General features: G+C 44.4%; 1 protein-coding gene across 7 annotated transcripts in view; it reads left to right on the forward strand.

The window, feature by feature from the left end:
- TCF12 (transcription factor 12) overlaps nt 1–21,918 on the forward strand; it is a 359,298-nt gene extending 337,380 nt beyond the window's left edge. For all 7 annotated transcript variants that reach the window (XM_085847283.1, XM_085847284.1, XM_085847281.1 and 4 more), the window contains 3 exons: nt 4,255–4,484; nt 4,864–5,003; nt 19,001–21,918. In XM_085847283.1, coding sequence (XP_085703409.1) covers nt 4,255–4,484; nt 4,864–4,997 — 364 coding nt within the window. In that variant the 3' untranslated portion in view covers nt 4,998–5,003; nt 19,001–21,918. The remainder of the gene's footprint in view (nt 1–4,254; nt 4,485–4,863; nt 5,004–19,000) is intronic.
- Nucleotides 21,919–22,897: the final 979 nt, after the last annotated feature.

The following is a 22,897-nucleotide window of genomic DNA, read 5'->3' on the forward strand; positions in this document are numbered from 1 at the left end:
ATGCCCAGTTGCCGGCTGTCTTTGCAGACTACCTTGGAAATGTGGCTTTCCCAGGAAAGATCATGGCAGATAGTGAGGCCCATAAGCTTAAATAAAAGGACTTCTTCAAGAGGATTGTTGAGAAAGTAGATGGGGGAGTTTTTCCTACAGTCCTTTCGGAGAGACTTGGTGAGTGTGAGATTTGTCAGGATTGAAAGACATATTCCAAGTGTTTGACCAGCTTGTGATTTTATCCAGGTCTGTAGAGAGTGAAGAGGCTGCTGCCTGCCAATCTGAAGGATGGCAGATGGTACAGCAGAAGGTGGCATTATCAGCAAAAAGATGAAGAGTATTTTCCAAAGTCAGAGAGATCATTGATGAAAACCAGAAAAAGAACAGGGCCCAGAACGCTACCTTGAGAAACTCCAGCCTGTACAGGAAGAAGAGATGAGAGAACTCCATTAAGAGCCACATGATAACTGCGACAGGAGAGGAATTCTGCGAGCCATGAGTGGAGATTGCTTTGAATATCCTAAGAAGAGAGTTTGGTGAGCAAGGCAGGGTGCCAGGCCATATTGAAAGCTCGCGATATGTCTTCCGAGATTGCTCAGGTCTTTTGTATGGCATTGAGGACCTCCATCCATTGTTGGGAAAGCAGACACAGCATGTCCAGGGTAGAGTGTCCTGGTCTGAATCCAAATTTATGATTGGAAATCAAGCCATTGGAGAAGAGGAAGGATTTAATGTCAGAAGTGATGATGGAAATTTATGATTGGAAATCAAGCCATTGGAGAAGAGGAAGGATTTAATGTCAGAAGTGATGATGGATTCCATAAACTTGCTGATTATTGGGAGAAGGCTGATTGGTCTGTAGTTTCAGGGATCTGTTTTTGAGTGGTGACCTTTTTTATGCAGAGTGGTACTGTTTGCTGATTTCCAAGCAGATGGCAGATGACCTTGAGCAAATGAGAGGGTGAGTAGAACAGAGAGAGGGCGAGCAAGAGCATTGGAGCAGGTTTTTAGGACATGTGGGCTGATGCCGTCTGGACCGGTTGCAGAATCAGACTCGAGGTTTGACAGCAAGCTCTCCACCTTGTCAGGAAAAAGTACACAGAGTCCAGGGACAGCTGAGTGCGACTGGCTAAGGTGGGTACAGAAAGCGATGGGTTTGAAACACAATATGTAAAAGCAAACACAGAGTTTAGGCATTCAGCATTTTCGCAGGCAGCCCGTGCTTTTCTACCATTTTTCGACCCATCTCTCAATGGTGAAGTATCACTTTAAAACAATTTTTAATTATTGTATCAGGATCTTCACCAAAATCAAATCAATTTCTCCTTGTCACACACCCAACTTGGCTACCAAGTTTCGTCCAAATCCGTCCATAACTTTTTGAGATATCTTGTTTTCCAGTCAGACCCTGACATTGACGGGGGATGTTCCTGAAAAAATGCTGCTAATATCAGGGCATTGTTTCAATGGGTAAAGGGGGGATAGGTTCCCAGCGGTTCGTGATTCAAAAGGGAAAACCATGAATATGTGAAGCACAGGGCTGCGAATGTAGAGGCAGGTCGAAAAAAAACAACCCGTGAATACATGAAATACAGGGCTGCGAATGTAGAAGCAGGTCACATTTCATGAACTGCGAATATGTGGGCTCCGTAAATAGCAGAACTGCAAATGCTGGGCTCCGACTGTATATCGTTTTTAGCCCAATCACTCAATGGTGAAGAATCACTTTTGAAAAATTATCGGATCTGGATCTTCACCAAAATCGACTCAATTCTTCTTTGTCACACACCTAACCTGTACACCAAGTTTTGACCGAATCATCCTACAACTTTTCGAGATATCATACGACAGGGTGTTCCAAAAGTCACCTCGGGATTTAGAAATTAAATAACATTTCTGTTTTTTATCCCCCGCCGCGTGGCGGAAGGGGGATATTGTTATCACCCGGGTCGTCCGTCTGGCTGGCTGGCTGGCTGGGCGTCAACATTTATGGCGTCAACATTTATAGCTGTGAGTGCGATAACTCACAAACTGTTCACCATATCTATTTGAAATTTGAGTCACACATGTACCACCTGAAAAGGAAGAACCTTATTGATTTTGGGCGTGGCCGGCTCCAAGATGGCCGACTGGGGCGGTCCGTCTGTCTGGCTGGCTGGCTGGCTGGGCGTCAACATTTATGGCGTCAACATTTATAGCTATGAGTGCGATAACTCATAAACTGTTCGCCATATCGATTTGAAATTTGAGTCACACATGTACCACCTGAAAAGGAAGAACCCTATTGATTTTGGGCGTGGCCTGATCCAAGATGGCCGACTGGGGCGGTCCGTCCGTCTGGCTGGCTGGCTGGCTGGGCGTCAACATTTATGGCGTCAACATTTATAGCTATGAGTGCGATAACTCATAAACTGTTCGCCATATCGATTTGAAAATTTGAGTCACACATGTACCACCTGAAAAGGAAGAACCCTATTGATATTGGGCGTGGCCGCATCCAAGATGGCCGCCCCAGTTGGTCATCTTGAAAAAAATGTTTTTTGTAATGGAAAACCGCTCATCTGATTTCAATTATTTTTCAATGGCGGGGGATTCCCCATCTCTGATGGCATATTTAATAATTCATGATTCTTTTTATACCAAAAGAAAATCTACAAAATGGAGATAAATTTGCTTTATTTATGAAAAATGATGCAGCTTAGATGTCCTCCATTTTCGGCTTCGCAGAGACGGGCTCTTTCGACAGTATTTTCCATGACAGCGGACAATAACTCTGGCTGCAGCCCTCGAATTTCTGCGCAGATGTTGTCCTTGAGCTGATGAATTGTATGGGGCTTATTGATGTATACACGCTCCTTTATGTAACCCCAAAAGAAAATAATCGGGAGGCGTCAAAGCAGGAGAACGTGATGGCCAAGAAATTTCTGAATTTCGCGGAATTATTCGGTGTCTCTTGTATGGTTTTCGGTGACATCTTGGATGCTGCTGTCCTGTCTGTGTCTGTTTGTGGTGAGGATGTTGAGGTCGTGGAGAGATTCGCTTACCTTGGCAGAGATATTCATGTCTCTGCTGGCTGTGAGGCAGAGGTCAATAGACGTCTGGGTCGGACCTGGGGAGTCATGGATTCACTGGATCATGGGGTGTGCCGCTGCCGGTACCTGTGCGGGAGGACGAAAGTCCGAGTCTTCAGGTCCTTGGTACTTCCAGTCTTGCTCTATGGATGCGAGACTTTGACTCTGAGGAAGGATCTGAGACGGAGACTTAATTCCTTTGGTACCAGGTCTCTTCGGAGAATCCTTGGCTATCGCTGGTCGGATTTTGTGTCCAACAAGCGGTTGCTGAGAGAGACTCGGATGAGATTTGTTACCTGCATGGTCCGTGAGCGTCAGTTGCGGCTGTATGGACATGTGGCTCGTTTTCCTGACGCTGATCCTGCTCACCAGATTCTCTCAGCGAGGGAGTCTCATGAGTGGAGGAGGCCAGTGGGCCGACCACGTGCCTCTTGGTTGCAGCAGGTTGACCATCATCCCAAGGAGATGGGGATGGGCCTGGCATCTGCCTGGGGGATGGCCAGACGGAGGCCCCTGGAGTACCGGCGGAAAGTGGACGCAGCGACGTGCTGTTCTGGCACATGCTCCCATACCTGACCTGATTCGGTGTCCGTGCTCCCGTGCTCTTTGGGTGAGAATAATTGATCGATGAAATTTATAATAAAATTCCACGATTTTGGTTCTTTGTTCAGTTGTGAATTTTTCCATGGGTAATTTCCAAATGTTCATCTAAATTCTGAAAAGAAAAGAAAAACAAATTATTTTAAAAAACAGAAATGTTATTTAATTTCTAAGTCTCGAGGTGACTTTTGGGACACCCTGTATATATTGTTTTTGGCCCTATCTCAATGGTGAAGAATTACTTGAGTCTAGTAACCGTATCTGGATCTTCGTCAAAATCGAATAATTTCAACCTCGTCACACACCCAACCCGTCCACCAAACTTCGTCCGAATCCGTCCACAACTTTGAGATATTCTGTTCACAAACAAACAGACAGACAGGGGTGAAAACATCTGTCAACTCATGCAAGACCAAAATTGTCCTCTCTAAGCCAGCTGCAGTTCGGCTTCTAAAACGGCCTGTGAGTGAAAATGAGTGTCCTTGATATAGAATGTAGTTCTAGAACTGTGAATTGCTCTTCTCCTGACTAAGTATGCACGTGAAGGGCCAAGATTTAGTGTGCGTTCTTACGGGTCCATTATCTCCCACAGCAGTGCGGATGATGAAGACCTGAGTCCTGAGCAAAAGGCTGAGCGAGAACGTGAACGTCGGATGGCAAACAACGCACGTGAGCGCCTTCGTGTGCGTGACATCAACGAGGCCTTCAAGGAGCTTGGCCGCATGGTGCAGTTGCACTTGAAGAGTGACAAGCCGCAGACAAAACTGCTTATCCTGCACCAGGCCGTTGCTGTAATACTTAGCCTGGAGCAACAAGTCCGAGGTGCCTCCACCTTATCCTTTTATTTGCAAAGCTCCTCTTTGCTCTATATTAAAGCATTTAAAACAGGCAGTGTAGTTAAGAAGGGATTTTATGGCTTCATATGCAGTAAGACTCTAAATAATTGCTTTTGAACATTCCGAGGCCTGTTTGCATTATCCATGGCATTTTTAGTTTCAGTGATACACAGCAGCAGCCTTTTTGAATGTGGTAGATTCTTAGTTTTTGGGACTCTCGCATATAATGTCGCTACATCGTTCATTTGATGTGGATAGCCTGTTCGTTTGACCATGAGTGGTGTCAGTGTTGTTGGTATTCACAAAGTGGTGTAAACAGAACTTGGACTTATTAATGCATTGCCATCACGTTTTCTTATTTGCAGAAAGAAACTTGAACCCGAAAGCAGCCTGCCTTAAACGTCGAGAAGAGGAAAAGATCGGTGGGGTTCCCTCGGAGCCAAATACGGGCCACCCTCACGGACTCGGCGATGCTACGAACCCACTCGGCCACATGTGAAGCAGGGTATGTTGTTTTGATGACGTAAAGCACTCTTGTGGTAAATTTGGCCTCATTTACTATACTTGCATTTTTTTTTTAACCTTTGAAATGCATAAGATGCAGGTCAAGTCATCAATTACAGGTAAAGTTATTCAGTTCAGCGCTTGTTTGTTACTCGCTTTAAGTTGCTATTTTAACAAGTAAACCTCACCAATACTAGAGAGTTCATAGAATATGACAACCCGTGCAGTGTTCAGGTATATACAGGAGGGCCTTGTCGTTCGTGGGGGTTACATTCTCGAAAATCCCTGTGAACCATTTCTGAGAAAAATGGCGACACACACACACACACACACACACACACACACACACACCTCACACCTCTCTCTTATAGTATAGATTACAAAGATTTTGATTGTGCTGATCATTATTTGATATGGATTATGCAGAGAGAATTGGGGATGTCAGAAACACCTCATACGTCTGATAAGGAGCTTGTACACTAACCCAGAAGCGACAGTAAGAACAGAGTATAGAGAGCAGAATGGTTTGGAATTGGAAAAGGATTTGAACAGAGTGTAATCTCTCCCCTTACTTGTTCAATCTGTATCGTGATTACATCACGTGGAAATCAGACTTCGATGACATAGAGGCCGGAGTCTGGATCGGAGGAAGATGTATGAACAATCTATGGTAGGCTGACGATACCACTCTGTTGGCAGAAAGTAAAGAGAACTTCAAACTTCTGCAGACAGTGAAGAAGGAAAGTGAAAAAGCTGGTTTTCATTTAAATCTAAAAAGACTAAAATCTTGTCAACTAAGGAGATCGACGTGTTCAGATTGGGAGACGATGACATGGAAATGGTGGAAAGTTTCTTCCGAGGTTCTAAGATTGAAGTGAGTGGAAATGTGGAGGAGAAATTTAATAGACGTATTGTTAGCATTGGGGAGAAGAGCAATGTGAGGACTGACAAAGGTCTGCAAGGCCAAAGATGACAAAACAAACCAAAAGGAGGCTGGTGAATGCTTTGGTATTTCCAGTTGCAATGTGTGGATGTGAGTCATGGACAGTGAAAAGGAAAGAAATAAAGAAAGAATATTGAGAGTTTTGAAATGTGGTGTTGGAGACGAACGTTAAAAATTGCTATGGACTAAAATAACAAACAAATCAGTGCTGGAAGAAATTAGACCACTATATGTATTAGAAGCGCTGATGCTAAAACCGAAACTGTCATACTTTAGACAAATCATGTGTGCAGAAAACTAGAGTCTGGATAAATCAGCGATGCTGGGTATGGTTGAGGAAAGAAGACGAAGAGGTGGACCTTATATTTGCGGAATAGATGGGGTAAAAACTGCAACCAAGCTTTCTCTGCCAGTGTTCTGAAAAGTAGTGCAAGATAGGGATGTTTGGATACATCTGATCATGAATCTCACCAGAAGTCGGACACGACTTGATGGAACTAAATAACCTCTGAATGGCTTCAGAACAAGCTCTGACACTCCAAATTGAGATCATGTGCATTCAATTTCCTTTGATCATCCTCGAGATGTTTGCACAACTTGATTGGAGTCCACCTGTGGCCAATTCAGTTGATTGGGCAAATTTAGAAAGAAACTCATCTTTCTATATGAGGTCCCATAGGTGACAGTGCATGTCAGAACAGAAACTCCACCATGAAGTCCAAGGAACTGTCTGTAGAACTCTGAGATAGAATTGTGAGGAGGTATAGATCTGGGGAAGGGGTATAGATTATAAAAACATTTCTAGAGTGTTGAAAGTTTCCAAAAGCACAGTGAGCTCCATCATAAGGAAATAGAGATAATATGAAACTACCCAGACTCTTCCTAGAGCTCGCCATCCAACCAAACTGAACAACTGGGCAAGAAGGACCTTGATCAGGGAGGTGACCAAGAACCCAATGACTACTCTTGCAGAACGACAGAGTTCCTTGCCTGAGATGGGAGAACCTGCTGGAAGGACAACAGTCTCTGCAGGACTTCACAGATCTAGGCCAGACAGAAGCCACTCGTGAGAAAAAGACACATGACAGCATGCCTTGGAGTTTTCAAAAAGGCACGGTGAAGACTATGGGCATGAGGCAAAAGATTATGTGGTCTCATAAGAATAAAATTGAACTCTTTGGCCTGAATGCAAAGCCCTCCATCTGGTGGAAACCGAGTACAGCTCATTACCCATCTCACACCATCCTCACCGTGAAGCATGGTGATGACAGCATCATGCTATGAGGATGCTTTTCAGCAACTAGGCCATGGGCCAATCACCCAAAATGGACTTCTCATTATCATCTCGGGTGGCAAAGGTTGACTGTACTTTTTGGAAAGATCTTTGTCTGGGCCAACTTTTTGGGTATGATTGCCACTCCAAATCGGTAGCTTTATTGTAGTTTTTTGGGGGAAAATAGGCATTTTTGGGGTAAAATCGTGTTTTTTGAAATTTCAACTGTAGAAAAAATATCTGCAACAAAACAACATATTTGAGACTTGGAATAAATAGCTATGTAAAGTACGACCATTTTGGTGTGCTGTGTTGGGTTTCATTCGCCGGTTACCATGGCAACAGCCATTTTAAGGTAAAAACAAAAAAAAAACAAAAAAAAAAAACATGGTTTTTGATAGTGAAACTTTAAAAATTCATATCCCAGAAATGAAAAATGATTTTTGAACCATATAAACGATAAACACATACTGATGCATCTGGGCAATTTTTAAATTCCATAGTATGAGAGTAGGTTTAAGATAAATACATCGTTTTAGGATAAAAACATCACATTTTGAATTGCATTTCTCGATAAATGGAGAGAAAACCCAGTTTTTTGAGCATTTTTAATATTTCTCAATTTTATAAAGTATCAAAAGTCCATTCATCACTGTAGATGTATGAGCATACTAGGTTGGATGAGATACCGAGTTCAAATAGATTGACGTTGCCATGGAAACGACCAATTTTTGGATAAAACACATTTTTTGACGGTGAAAGTTTAAAAATCCATAACTTGGTAGAAATGTAATATTTTCGGGCAATTTGAACGCCAGCTACCACCCTGACACCCCAAGGCTGTTTGTTTGTTCAATAGGTAGAATAACCTGCAGGCAGCTGTCGTGTAAGTGTCTTAGATTTACATTCCTTGATCGCTATCATCATCATCACTTTCATCATCTGCATATGCGGTTACGTCTGTGTCTGCTTCGTCATCCTCATATTGGTTGTCACACATCTGGTTTTTACACATCTTAGTGCATTTCAGTCCGTTTCGGATGCACGTACAGTCCTTTGCATCACAGTGGCGTGCACAGCTACAGCTCATGAGCTCCAAAACAGCTGATGGAGCTGGTGGACCAGTCATCCAGAGAATCTCAAGGTCACCGCTGTCATCTGTAGACCATCCACAATCTGTTGGTGGGATTACTTCAGGAGTGCATTCAAGGGGTCTACGCCATATGGCTGCTTGGTAATTTGCCCGCTTGGCATGCTGGAACAGGCAATCTCTGCATGGTGGCAATTGTGCTGAAATCATGTTGCCCCTCTTTGATGTGAAGAGCTGATAACGACAATGGTTGACTTCAACGATAGCTCTGTTAGAAACATAGAGATGGCAGGTGAATGCTTCAAGCATTGCAAACAGTTCATTGGACATTTGCCATGACCGTCCAAGCTCACTGAAGCACTGCTGATAGTCCACGGTCTTCTTGGTAAGTTTTAGTGCATTCAGTTTTCCCTTTCCGGAAAATGCACTGACCGTATCGCACCCCGTAAAGGCGTGCAAGCCAATTGAGGCCTTGCAGACATCTTCACCAAGGGCGTTGGAAATCTTGGTTATGTCAATGTACTTTTGCCGAGTTTTTGTTCCAACCTTCTGATACGTGGGTGAACGGATGATTTTGCTGAAACCAATGCAAAGTACCAGAATGTCCGTGTCTTCAGCAGTTATCACAATAGCGTTGCACCCATTTTCTGCTGCTCTGCTGGCATGCAGAAAGATACGAGTGTCTGCCTCTTCCTGAATAGACTTCATTTCAATGACTTCTTCACATTGGTCCTTGACAAGCTTGAAGCCTCGTTCCTCGCATGTAACGTACAGAACTTTCATTCCCAGTTTGAGTCGGTTCTCTGGCCTTTTCCATTCATCTACGACGAATCGGATGAAACAGGTTTTGTTTGACGAACTGCGCAAGCATTTCCACCATTGCCTAATTTTGTGCCCTCGACTGATATTCTTGAACTCTAGACCCTCCGTTGCTCAACGATTCGACCTTTCTGCATTCTTTATAGATTGTTTGCGGTACACGTTAAAAACTACATCGATTTGTTGGCTATTTTCACCTTCATGAAGTGCATGAGCCAGGCAACTGTTTGCAACTTCTGCGAAAGTCTGATTGTCCCCTTTCAAGCGCTGAACTAAACTCATTCCATCGATAATGGTTGCAGACGGTCTTGGGATATTCTCGGCTACCATGCCATCATTGGTCAGCGCTTTGGCGAGAGCAGCTTTGTTTGTTTTCCTCAAGGACCCCTCAGACATTGCTAAGGACCATGGAATGGGCCCCAGAGGGTGTCCTAAGACTTGCTGCAAATCAAGGTGACGACTCTCAGCAGCAAGAATCATGTGGGCGAACAGTTGTCTGTCAGCCTGAAGGATTACCTCTTTACCATCTGCCTTTGTCACACGCTTCTTTTTAATTAGGTTGGAGAAACTTTTCAGGTTTTGTTTCGAGATTTTGTCGTGGAAGGCTTCAACTGGAGGCGTTGCTTCTAGCCGGTTCTCCTTGAAAGTCTTATATGATTCAGTACCAACCTCATGCGCTGTTGTCAGGTCGTTCTTTATGTCAGGAGTAGCTAGCCGTCCAGTTGAAATACTTGTAAGCTCAGGCTGGTTTCCGCTCATAGGGTTTACCCAGTCAATCTCAAGCAGATCTACCAGTGCCTTGGTATCAGCATTATCCTTTTGGATTTGTGGAGCATGTAGATCCGAGTGCGAAAACGTTGGACTTGGTTGTCGCACCATGTCACGCATCTGACGTAATGCTGTGCTGCGATACTCTGCAGTCATGTAGTATCAGCTCAGCGCTTTGAATCTGAGACGAAACCCTTTCGTACCGCCGGGTGTTTTTGTGTCCCTATTGACAGTCTCTTCTATCGTCTGGTCAGCGGAAATTTTACCAAATGGATTTTGTGATCTTCGCTGGACAGAAAAACCTCCATTTAGCATATTAGCTTAGATTTCTGGGTGGCTTGTTGGTACCTGGGACATATGAGCATGGTACACTGGTAAATAACGGGCATAGTTGATTTTATCGTAAGCAAATGCCCAGGGGATTGCCTCTTTAATGCAGTACAGATGCAAAAGCCAATCTCCCTCTCTTGATGCACGTATCAAACCCAAAAGAATCTCCACCATGTCCAAGTACGACATCCAGAATCTGGCCAAGTCACCATTTCGTCCATCTCGCACTGCTTGCAAGAATGTTTCAAAGAGATGGAGAATGCGGTTTACACTCGGCTTATGGAGAACTGTAATGAAGGAGTCTTCGTTGATATCCTCACTCGACTCCTTGATGCAACGGAGGGCATCATCTAAGAGGTAACAGTCAGCAGTATCATATGTGGTTGTCAACCATGGGAGAAATTCCTTCCATGCCAGTAGTAGTATTGCTTCATAGATCAGCTTGTGAAGTCTAACAACTCGGTTGTACTGTCGCCCGTCCATCACCGCCTGCACAGAACCCTCTGCGATTAGGCCAGACTCGACAGCAAGTTCTCGCAGACCAGCATCCTGGAATCACTTGCCTTTGATAGACAGGAAATTCATCATGGTGTGGAAGTCTCCCATGCAGAGAACAAGACCGTCAAATCTGTTTGGATGCTTCCAAACGATCTCTGCAGCCTTCGCATAGAGTGCTTGGTCGAATACGAGAACCAAACTTGGAAGCTGTAATTGAACCCGGATTCTTTGAGACCGAGTTAGTATCTCCAAAACCGTAGTCATCTCAGTTGCCGGTGCGTTAATTGTCGGCAAGTAGCTGATCTTGTTCAGACTAATGGTGGTTTCATCCCGTGTCAGGATGTTGAACCCCGTCCAGTTTGGTGCTTGGCGATTCTGCAGGCAAATTAGTACCCAAATTTGGTTCTTTCTCTTGGCATCCTCAACCAAATTAAGTGGATCCACCTCTAGAGATTTGACAGGTGCCAGACCAACTCGTTCTCCAGCATTGTACTGTGGATGTAGTGGTTCTTCTTTGTCGATCGATCTTTTTTTGCTCTTCACGACAGGTGCGCTTGATTCTTTTGGTAAAGGGCCAATAAACCTGTCCTGGATGATAATGCCATTGGCGCGATGGGAGGTACCACCACCACTCAGAGTCTCTTCGTGTTTATCTATGTTGTCCCACACAAGAGTAGTAATCATAGAGATCAGAATGTTTGCCGGAAGAATGACGTTGTTGGTGCTGTCAGACAGCGAATGCAACTTCTGCATACACAGCGCCGTCTCTATCTGTTCCATCATGGAGTACGAAATACAGTGTCCAAGGCGGTTGAGAATTTGAATCAGCTCAACGTTTCCTGTAAGACACTTCACAACAAGAGCCATCAAAATATGCTTTGGCGGGCGCTGACGACCGTTAGTGACAGCATAGATCAGATCTTGGCCAATCGAACAAATCTGTCTTTCGGCACAACTAGTCACTTTTGACTCGCCTTCTTGACCAACTATTAACATTTTCAGAAAGTGTTTCACGGCATCAGGTATATTTGCAGTTTCGGCTCCAAGCTCTGAGGGTTGCGGCGGCCATTCAGCCATTAGTTCCTGCCTTTTTATGTCACCTCACAATAGCAGGGTGGCCCTTGATAGCTCTGCCATAGAATTACTTTGTGTAGCCAGCAATGTTTCAACTTTCGTTCTAAGTTCGATGATACTGCAGGCAAGTTCGTCCCTTGTCAAGGTGTCAGGGTAAACCAAGACTCTGCGACCGTGGTTTCGGACGAAATGGAGTGACTCTCCAAACTCACTCTCCAATTTTCAACGCATATGTGTCTTAGTTGAGTCGCTGATCTCGTTGAAACCGTACGAGTTCATCAGTGAAATTAAACGGGATGTCAAATCAGTGAGGTGCAGAACCTTTGGATTTGGAAATATTTCGTTCCTGATGAAGTCAAATAACTCTTTGTAAGCGGTTTAATAGAGAGTTTCTGCTGATGCCTTACTGGTTGCGGCAATTCCACTGTCCGAGGTAGTCGATGCCTTTGTATACTGCCGGTAGCAGGACCTATGGTAATGTGCTTCAGCTACAACAATCTCTCGACTGACTATGCTAAGAATCTTATTGTCCATTTTTCGCACAGCAGCTTGTCTGACAGCTGTGTCCGCTCGCAGCTGTTTACACTGCACAAGGGTTTCCTTAGAACGCTGTTTCCTAACAACTTTTTCACAAAATATGCACTTTGCCTCGTACACGCGAGATAAGACAGCCCCTTGCCTAGGTGTCCCATGTCGGCTGGGTTGCTCGTGTACGTCTGTTTTCTCACATTTCGTCTTTTGAGGTCCTTTTGTTGGTAAACACAGAACAACACCTGCGATGATATTTCACTGGCGCAATCTCTCCTTCAGATAAACCTTTTGCAGCAGATAATGTTTGTCCATGACCTCGAATTTCTGCAGCCTTTAACAGAGTTGTCCATGAACCGAAATCTATTGGTGACACAAGATCAGTGTCGTCATCAGTGCAGTGGATAACACAGTCGGTACGTGGCCGCTTTGGGGGAGGCAATGACTCTTCCATGATCAGTCAGTCACCTGAAAAGAAAAAAAGATGTAAAAACACTGTAAGATTTAAATACACTTCACAATGGTTTCTCCACAAAATTACCGTTGCCATGGAAACGTCAGTCCAGTTCAACTTATTGATTGCCATAAGAGAGAATTCATATAAATTGTTAGCCAAAAGGGACTTTTGATATATGGTATGATTGAAAAATCTTTAAAACCAAAGACTTCTCAAAATCTCTGCTTTTACAATTCTATCGAGGAATGATATTGAATAGTTGATGGTTTCACCCTAAAACGAGATAGTTTGTTGACAACCTGCCCTATACATTGAAATAAACAACTTTCTGTGTGCGTCGGGGTGGTTTTAGCCTTCAAATCTCTGAAAAATATTATTTCACTTGCAAGCTACAGTATGAATATTTCAACTTTTACCGTCAAAAAATGTGTTTACCCACAAAATTGATCGTTTCCATGGCAACGCCAATCTATTTGAACTCAGTAACTCATACAACCTATACTAGTACATGTAAAGTGATATATAAATACATGTAGACTTTAGATACTCTGTGAAGTTGATAAAATAAAAACAGTCCTCTTATCTCAAAAAACTGGGTTTTCTGTCAAATTATCAAGAAATGCAATTCAAAATGTGATGTTTTTACCCTAAAACGATATATTTATCTTAAACCTACCCTCATACTATGGAATTTAAAAACTGCCCTGATGCATCGGGATGTGTTTATCGTTTATATGGTTCAAAAATCATTTTTCATTTCTGAGATATGAATTTTTTAAGTTTCACTATGAAAAACCATGTTTTTTTACCCTAAAATGGTTGTTGCCATGGTAACCGGCGATTGAAACCCAACACAAAGCACACTAAAATGGTTGTACTTTACATAGCTATTTATTCCAAGTCTCAAATATGTTGTTTTGTCGCAGATATTTTTTCTGCAGTTGAAATTTCAAAAAACACGATTTTACCCCAAAAATGCCTATTTTCCCAAAAAACTACAATAAAGCTACCTATTTGGAGTGGCAATCATACCCAAAAAGTTGGCCCAGACAAAGATCTTTCCAAAAAGTACAGTCAACCTTTGCCACCCGAGATGGTAATGATCACCCATCTGGCCTATGGCCTATACAGGGACTTGGAGACTTGTAAGGATAGAAGGAACAATGAATGGAGCCAAATACAGGCAAATCCTTGAGGAGAACCTGCTTCAGAGTGCAAAAGACCTTCGACTGCAACAAAGATTTACTTTCCAACAGGACAATGACACCAATTGTACAGTCAAAGCAACACTGGAATGGCTTCGGAAAAAGAACGTGAAAGTCCTTGAGTGACCTAGCCAAAGCCCAGACTTGAATCCCATTGAGAATCTGTGGAAAGACTTGAAGACTGCTGTTCACCAACATTCCCCATCCAACTTGACAGAGCTTGAGCAAATCTACAAGGCAAATTGCAAGAAAATCCCAAAATCTGGATGTGCAAAGCTGATACAGACGTACCCAAGAAGACTCGAACCTGTAATCACTGCCAAAGGCACTTTTTCGAAGTATTGATCCAGAGGGTTGAATACTTATTGACGCAAGACATTCCAGCTTTATATTTTTAATTAATTTGTAAAAAAAATTCTAAAAACATGTTTTCACTTTGTCATTATGGGGTATATTGTGTAGATTGGTAATAAAAATATTTCATTTAATCCATTTTAAATTCAGGCTGTAACGCAACAAAATGTGACAAAAGGCAAGGGGTGTGAATACTTTCTGAAGGCACTGTATATTTACATATATATTACATCCTTTTGGGATTGATTACATTATTTACATGCCATTACTTCAGTGTCAAAATATATAGCTGCCAATAATCTAAAAACTACTCTGTACATAAGGTTTGGCAAAACAGGAATTACAAAAATTAACTGAACACACGTACACACACTCACGCACGCAGATAGGGAAGAGGGAAGCACCAAATAATGGGGAACAGAGACAATAGATCTGTGGAAGGGAGAGAGGGATGGGGGCGGGGTACACGGGGTGAACAAGATGGACACTACAGGAACTTTCAGGAAGGAAAGCAGGGAATTTGAAGGAGGTGGGTTTGGGGTGGATTAACGGGGGTAGAAAAGATTGTGGTTTTGGATGGGGGAAGATAAGAGATGGTGGTGAACAGCTGTTTTGAACAACTGGATGGAAGAATGGGATTGAAGAAAGTGTGGGAGTTTGTTCCAGAGGTCAGGTCAGGTATGGGAGCATGTGCCAGAACAGCGCGTCGCTGCGTCCACTTTCCGCCGGTACTCCAGGGGCCTCCATCTGGCCATCCCCCAGGCAGATGCCAGGCCCATCCCCATCTCCTTGAGATGATGGTCAACCTGCTGCAACCACGAGGAACGTGGTCGGCCCACTGGCCTCCTCCACTCATGAGACTCCCTCGCTGAGAGAATCTGGTGAGCAGGATCAGCGTCAGGAAAACGAGCCACATGTCCATACAGCCGCAACTGACGCTCACGGACTATGCAGGGAACAAATCTCATCCGAGTCTCTCTCAGCAACCGCTCATTGGACACAAAATCCGACCAGCGATAGCCAAGGATTCTCCGAAGAGACCTGGTACCAAAGGAATTAAGTCTCCGTCTCAGATCCTTGGTCAGAGTCCAAGTCTCGCACCCATAGAGCAAGACTGGAAATACCAAGGACCTGAAGACTCGGACTTTCATCCTCCCGCACAGGTACCGCAGCGCCACACCCCATGATCCAGTGAATCCATGACTCCCCAGGCCCGACCCAGACGTCTATTGACCTCTGACTCGCAGCCAGCAGAGACATGAATATCACTGCCAAAGTAAGTGAATCTCTCCACGACCTCAACATCCTCACCACAAACAGACACAGACAGGACAGCAGCATCCAAGATGTCACCGAAAGCCTGGATCTTAGTTTTGAGCCAAGAAACCCGTAATCCCAGCGGCTCCGACTCCTCATTCAGCACCTCGAGGGCCCCCAAAAGGATGTCTAAAGTCTCCGCAAAGATGACTGCATCATCTGCAAAATCAAGGTCCGAGATCTTGACATTCCCAAATGATGCACCGCAGCTTGAACTCTCCGACATCCTCCCTAAAATCCAGTCCATACAAGTGCTGAAAAGTGTGGGGGCCAGTACACACCGCTGATGAACTTCAGTAACAACTGGAAATAAGTCAGAGATGGTACCACCACACTTCACAGCACTCTCAGTACCAGAGTAGAGTTCAGACATCAGATCGATCAGTTTTGGTGGCACCCCACGAAGACCAAGAATCCTCCAGAGGACATCCCGATTCACTGAATCGAACGCTTTACAGAGATTGACATAGGCTGCAAGCAGCCCCTGCCGAAACTCTCGTCTGCGTTCGGTGAGGACACCAAGGGCAAGGATACGGTCAATCGTTGACCTCTTTGGTGTAAAGCCTGACTGCTCTGGACGCTGGTGCTCAAGCAGATGGTGGCGAACCCTATCAAGAATTATCCAAGCAAAGACCTTGCCCGGCACTGAGAGCAGCGTCACCCCTCGGTAGTTGTTGCAGTCTTGGCGATCACCCTTCCCTTTCCAGAGAGGGACAACAAGGCCCCTCTTACAGTCAGTTGGGATGATGCCTGTGTTCCAGGCAGAGCACAAAACTGCATGCAACGACACGAGTGCAGCATTTCCACTAGCCTTGAGAAGTTCAGCATGGATGCCACAGATCCCTGGAGCTTTGCGCCGTTTCAACTGGTTCACCGCAGCCCGTGTTTCCACAAGCGAAGGTGGACCACAGTTGATTTGAGGGTCAGCAACAGGGATTGTAACACCCTTGACGTCCAACTCGATAGCTGGGGAATCAGCCTGGTACAACCGCTCAAAGTAACCGGCCAAGCGGGCCTTCACTTCAGACTCCTCTGTCAAGAGCCTACCACTCTCTGCTCGAACTGCAGTGCTCCGAGGGATGGGCTTGGATGAACGCAATGCGCGAATTCCCCTGTAAGCGGGACGAGAATCACCTGTCCACAGGTGATGCTCTACCCCCTCACAGATTCCTCGCACATAGGCCTCCTTGTCCACCCTCAGTGCACGTACAGTTTTACACCTCAGCTCCCTGAACAGCTCAGCTCTGCCATTCAGCCTGGCCCTGCGACTCTGGTCAATGGTATCCAGTGTCCCTTGAGAAACAAAATTCTTCTTTGCCCTGCGGTGAGCTCCAAGACATACACCGGCAACATCAAGGACGGTGGTCTTGAAGGCACTCCACAACTCTTCAGGACCCCCCAAAGCACCCAGACCCCCCAAGTGTCCACTCAGCCTGTTCGCAAACTCCTCAGCTACTCTCTCCTCCCTGAGCTTGCCAACATCCAGCCTCGGCTGGGATGGTACCATTCTCCAGGATTTAAGGTGCAGCTTTAGAGTTGCTACAACAAGCCTGTGGTCAGTATTGAGGAACTGAGCACTCCGGTAGACCCTGCAGTTCTGGATCATCCTCCAACGACCTTCAATGAGGACATGGTCAATCTCCTTTGCCACACCACCAGCGATGAGCTTGTGGGCGCTGAAACCATGAACCAGCCACCCTAAGTCCATGACTTCTTGCAAAGTCAAGGAACTTAGTGCTATTCTGGTTCATAGTTCCTGACCCATGGGGACCAACACACACCTCATAACCGTCCCTATCAGTTCCAGTCGATGCATTAAAATCCCCCAAGACTAGAAGTGTATCTTGTCTGGGGCACTGATCAACCACAGACTCGAGTGTGGCGTAGAATGCATCCTTCACGGTGAGATCACTCGCCTCAGTCGGAGCATAAACAGAGACCAGGGAAATGACACCTAAGGAGTGACGAATCCTTAATCTCATAATACGCTCGTTGACCGGTGTTACCTCAATTATCATTGGACACAGCTACAGCAACTCCTTGGGTATGGTAACCATCAGAGCGACCAGACCAATAGTAAGTGTAACCACCCACCATTATCTCGCCGCAATCCGGTCTCTGAACCTCAGAGAGAGCTGCAATACCGATACCCAAACGCTTGAGCTCAGATGATAACAGAGACAGGTGATCATCCTCTCTTCGGGATAGGACATTCCAGGCACTCACCCGAAGGGACCGCCTCAGGTTAACCCAAGGAGACCGCCGTCTGGTGGACGACACCTCAGCACCACTACGACACACTCTCCCGCAATCTGACCCAGGGATGTTACCCCGTGGTTTCCCTCCTATCAAAGATTGGGGGTCCCGAAGGCTTTGCCCCAATCCCGTCATCCGGTGAGCTGCCCTGCGAAGGGAAGCCGCACAGGAGGTAGTCCCACGGAGTGGGTTTTCAGATTTTTTTGCGTTTTTGCGTTTTGCGGAATGAAGGGTTTTACGGTGGCTGGAGTGCAAATCCTGTTGTTCCAGAGGCAAAAAAAAGAGGAATGTAAGAGTGAAGGTGAGCAGTGATTCTTGATGTTGGTAGTTTCACCAGAAGGGGGGTTTTGGTGGACCTTGAACGCCCTGTGGAATTATAGGAGGGACAGAGCAAGAGGGGCAAGGCCGCAGAGGAGACGGGAGAAGACAGAAAGACCACTGACCTACCTGCCTCCGATGAGAGACCCAAAGACTTGGCTTCATCGTGGGAGATACTTGATTTCAATATTTATGAACAATTGGGTGCGTGCGTGCGTGCGTGCATGCGTGTGTGTGCCTTGTGTGAACTGCTGTACGGAATGAGTTGGAAAATGCTGGTTTTACTTGGGATGTTTGGGAATGCTTTAGGTGGTTAAAAAAAAAATTCATACTCTCAGGGGTTCAGGGTTGGGGGAGGACCCCAATTCTCTCAATGTAAATATGTATGGCGTAGTTGCCGCTGCTTATGTGAAGGAGTATTACAAGTCGTACTAAAATACCCAAATCTGGGTGAATTGTATCTCATCCGCAAGGACAGGTTCTTTGTTCGTATATTAAATTTTGTTTCATTATTTTTTTTATTTTTTTTTGTTACTCATTTCATCCAACGAGTCAATCTTTCATTTGGATGTTCTTCATTTCAAATATTTTTGTGTTTTTTTCTGTAAAAAAAAGAATAAAAAAAATAGTCCCTTGCATGCAACACCCTTAAATGCTACTTCTTGTATTTCTCCTCATCAGTCTGCAGTCTGTTATTATGTGCAAACTTCATGTTATACAGCTGTTGATGCCTGCTAACCTTTCATTTATGCCACATTCATCCCACAGGTCCAACTTGTCTCCTGGCAGAGGCACAGAACTTCCCCCTCATGCCCCTTTGTGCATATCCCGAATGTGGAGGGTACTCACAGTGGCTACTTGAAACTAGCCACGTCGCATCTCGCCTGAATGCTGTCAGGCCTGAATGTGCCCTGGAATTCTCGCAGAGAATGTGTACGCACAGAGAGAGAGAGAGAGAGAGAGAGAGAGAGAGAGAGAGAGAGAGAGAGAGAGAGAGAGAGAGAGAGAGAGAGAGAGAGAGAGAGAGAGAGAGAGAGAGAGAGAGAGGAGGGGAGAGCAAGTCGCATTGAGCCACGACTCGTGCCTTCCGCTCTGCCGGAGGCCCACCCACCCTCTCCATCTCCTCATCCCTACCATCAGCGTCCCTCCTCCCTGACCCTTTCCCCCCACAGTTTGTGGGGCTTCTCTTGTGCCTAAACGAATTTGGTGAATGCACAGTAATCATACAAAAATGTATTTATTACAAAACCTTCTTCGTTTTGTAACGTTGCAAAATGGCGTATGTTAAAAAAGATTTATTTTCTTCTTTCTGTTTATTCCTCCCCTCCTTTTGTTTTTGTATTGTTTATGAAATCAAAGGAGTTCTGTTGTGTATTTTGAGGATAGAATTTGCTACTCTCCGAAGAGCCAGAATTCCCTGGAAGCAGGCGCTCTGTCTTAAGAGAAGAAAATAATTTTCATTCTCACGTATAGCTGACAGTGAGCATTCCATTCAGCCATTGATATGTTCGTTCCATGTTTAAACAAGCCAAGCAGAGCCATTATCCCATGTTTCCTTTTAAACCAATGGTTTTGTCGAAAAACAAAAAATTGTTGAAAGGGACGTTTTTCAGTTGTTGATTTTGTAAGAATTTTTCTATTTTCATGCAACACTTTTTACTTTTACGGTTTGACGACATACAGCGTCTTGTAAGTAGGGGATGTGTTGGAAAGTCTCCTTTTTTACAGTGTAATTAATTGCCATTTGTGTACCTATGCTACTGCACAGCACTCAACTGCATAGATCTGGTGAACAAAGCACATATGTCGATTTTGTTTTAATATAAGCATTATAAGAATCCGCCCGTTCAATACAAGGATGATAATACTGTGCGCAATGGCGCTTCGTCGAATAGGTCACAAACGTCTGACATTCACGTTGCGCAAGCGCCTCTGAACAAGTAAAGTGTTCTGCGTCATATCACCCTGAACTACATTTCCTTCCACGGGAAATGGAGGGGAAATCACATGAACACAATGCTTCCGCATTCCAGTTCCCCGCAACCTGCGTCTTCCAGCTGTGGTTAGTGCTTGCGTTGTCTTTCTATCTCGATATTCATCTCAATAATCACCTCGATCTGTATCTCTCCCTATTTCTATCTCTTTCTCTTTATCTCTGTCTCTATTTCTCTGCCTGATTGGATGACCTACAGATGCAACTGGGGTTGTGGACCTGCCATTCAGAGAGATTCTGCGATTGAAGGGTCAAAACCTCAATGATGGACAGTTTCCAGCTAATGATCCAGATGCCAATTGAATCAGGTGCTCACTAAGCATAAAGGAATTCTTCAGATCTCGCTTTTTCCATTGATTGAAGAAATCCGTTCTGACATCAAATATGACATGTTGGGCTATGCATATCAAGCATTTGCTGAGAGTCCCTCTCAAGCAGCGTGGAGTCAAACGGTATACGGGCCGAACCAAAAGCCTTGCATTTTAAAGCTTGTTTTTGTTTTGCTGATGGCACCATTAAGGTAGAAGCGTATCCAAGACCGAAGTTTTAAAATGCTGGCTTGAACACTGCCCCCGAAGAGTTATTTTTCTGTTTTTTTTCGGAGACTCTTTCTCAATCAGATCGCAGCTACAATTGCTCTGAAAGCAATCAAAGCTTGAGAGGATATGACTCGATGAGGATGAAACACTAACTGGATGATAATTTTCCATGTTAATAGGTTGTAACCACTACATTTGGTTTACCTTGAGCATAGGCTATTCAACTCGACCATCGGGTTCGTATGGCTTTCCACTTGTATTTCTTTACACTAAGCTGGAGGCATTTCCTCTCGCCGGTTGGTTTAATCGTAAAGGCCAAACAGATAAGCGTTCCTCTGTGTAACAGCCGCACGCTGGCTTCAACATATTACAAATGTGTATTGTTCATTATTTTGGCTTGAACTTAGGAACACACATTTAGTGCTCTGTGTACATACTGTAGCTTATCTTGCAAAACATGAATAAACGTGTGGCCTTGATCATTTTCATGATACATGCAGTGGTGCCAAGGTGCCCATGTTCCCTGTAACACTACCCAGCCTTGTTTTGCTCATTTTCGGTTCCGTTTAGTGTCTGTCTATCGCCAATATGGTTTTGTGGTTATGCTGCCGAAACATGCTGCGTTGAATGGAAAAGGATGGTACATTTGGCTTATTTTTCACTGTAGTTAGCTTTTATACCATAAATCTTGTAAGAAATTTCTCAAATGCAGGATATTACTCTTTCTAGATTTTTGAAATCAAAGTTTTGAGTAAGAAGAAAAAAGTTTGTTACTTTATTTTACTACTGTAGGTAGAAAAGTTAGTTATTTTGCCATAAATTGATGACATTGCCGAGATTACGTATGGATGGCAGTGCAGCAGACATGGTCGGTGTAGTTTCTAGCTGTAGCTTAGTGCCTACAAAATAGCCGGATTTAATTGTAAAATTCTGGGCAGGAGGGAAACAGAATGCAGAGCTGTGCTTTTATTTTTATTTTATTTTATCGAAACGTCCCACATCACCAATTTATTGCCGAGCAAGTCAAGGTGTTAAGCTGGACCAGGTGCGGGTCCGAGCAGTCAATTCCAACTTTGTTTCTGTCTGTAGCTAATGCAGAATTCCTGTATGTACATAACATTTATGTAGCAATAAATGTGCCATTTTTATAACAATATCTGCAACGACACGTGCTTTTTCGATTGCTCGCATGCAATCCATCCCCAAGCTGCTTCAATGTAAATATTCTGTGGTCTATTTTGCTCTTCATTTATACCAACGAGAGAACTTGCCTCCTCGCTCTCGGCTTTAATGATGTCATAGAGTTCAAGAACATCCTTTACGTGATGCACTTGTGGATTAAACAGTCCGAGAATCTTCTGTCGTGATATCGCAGCATTTTGTAACCACCAACAAAAGAAAATCCTCCCATTAATATTGCTGATGGCGGCCAGCATGCTGGAATCGCATGGGTGTAAAACTGTCACCGAATGAACTTAATCAGCATCGTCCTTGCAGGCACAGGTATAGAGAACGTGCAATGAGCAGATGGTGCGTTCGTCTCCAGGCTGTTGGCATTTCAACCAGAGTGCATGGTTGTCCTTACGGATCGGCTTCAAAAAGAATCGACTCTTCAGAGATGATGGTTTTTTTATTGCTATTGTGAAATGTGACACTTCATGGCAACGTGGGATTATAATGATAATGTGATCAGCCAAACCCTTTGGCAACGAAGCAGATGCTGCAAAAGCCACGCTGCATCCACAACCCCAAAGGTGGCCGCCTGTAAGGAGGAAGTAGGTAAATGCATCGTTATTGGAGACGCTTAGCCTCTCATGAAATTGATGGCTTTTGAATTTTGATGCAACAAGGCAGATTCCTCAACGGATTCTCGTGTAAGTGGACTGTTGGCAGAAAAGGAACCTGAAATGATTTTGTAAAGGACATTTTCAGCGCCGTTGCTTGGAAAAATACAAACGAAAGGTTTTTCACTGCAAGCATTGACCTTTAAAAGTGGTCAAACATTGATGATGGGGAGGCATTTCTGCAACTCTTTAAGATCTCCCACAAGGTCACAAAGGTATAGGTATGCTGAGCAGTCGTCGTTGAGGAAATCCGTATTGGTTGGGGATTCAGTTACCAATTGGTTACACT

Source organism: Eptatretus burgeri, chromosome 11 (genome assembly GCF_056783735.1).
Source record: "Eptatretus burgeri isolate ZD-2024b chromosome 11, Ebu_testis_v1, whole genome shotgun sequence".
In the NCBI taxonomy this organism is placed as follows: domain Eukaryota; kingdom Metazoa; phylum Chordata; class Myxini; order Myxiniformes; family Myxinidae; genus Eptatretus; species Eptatretus burgeri.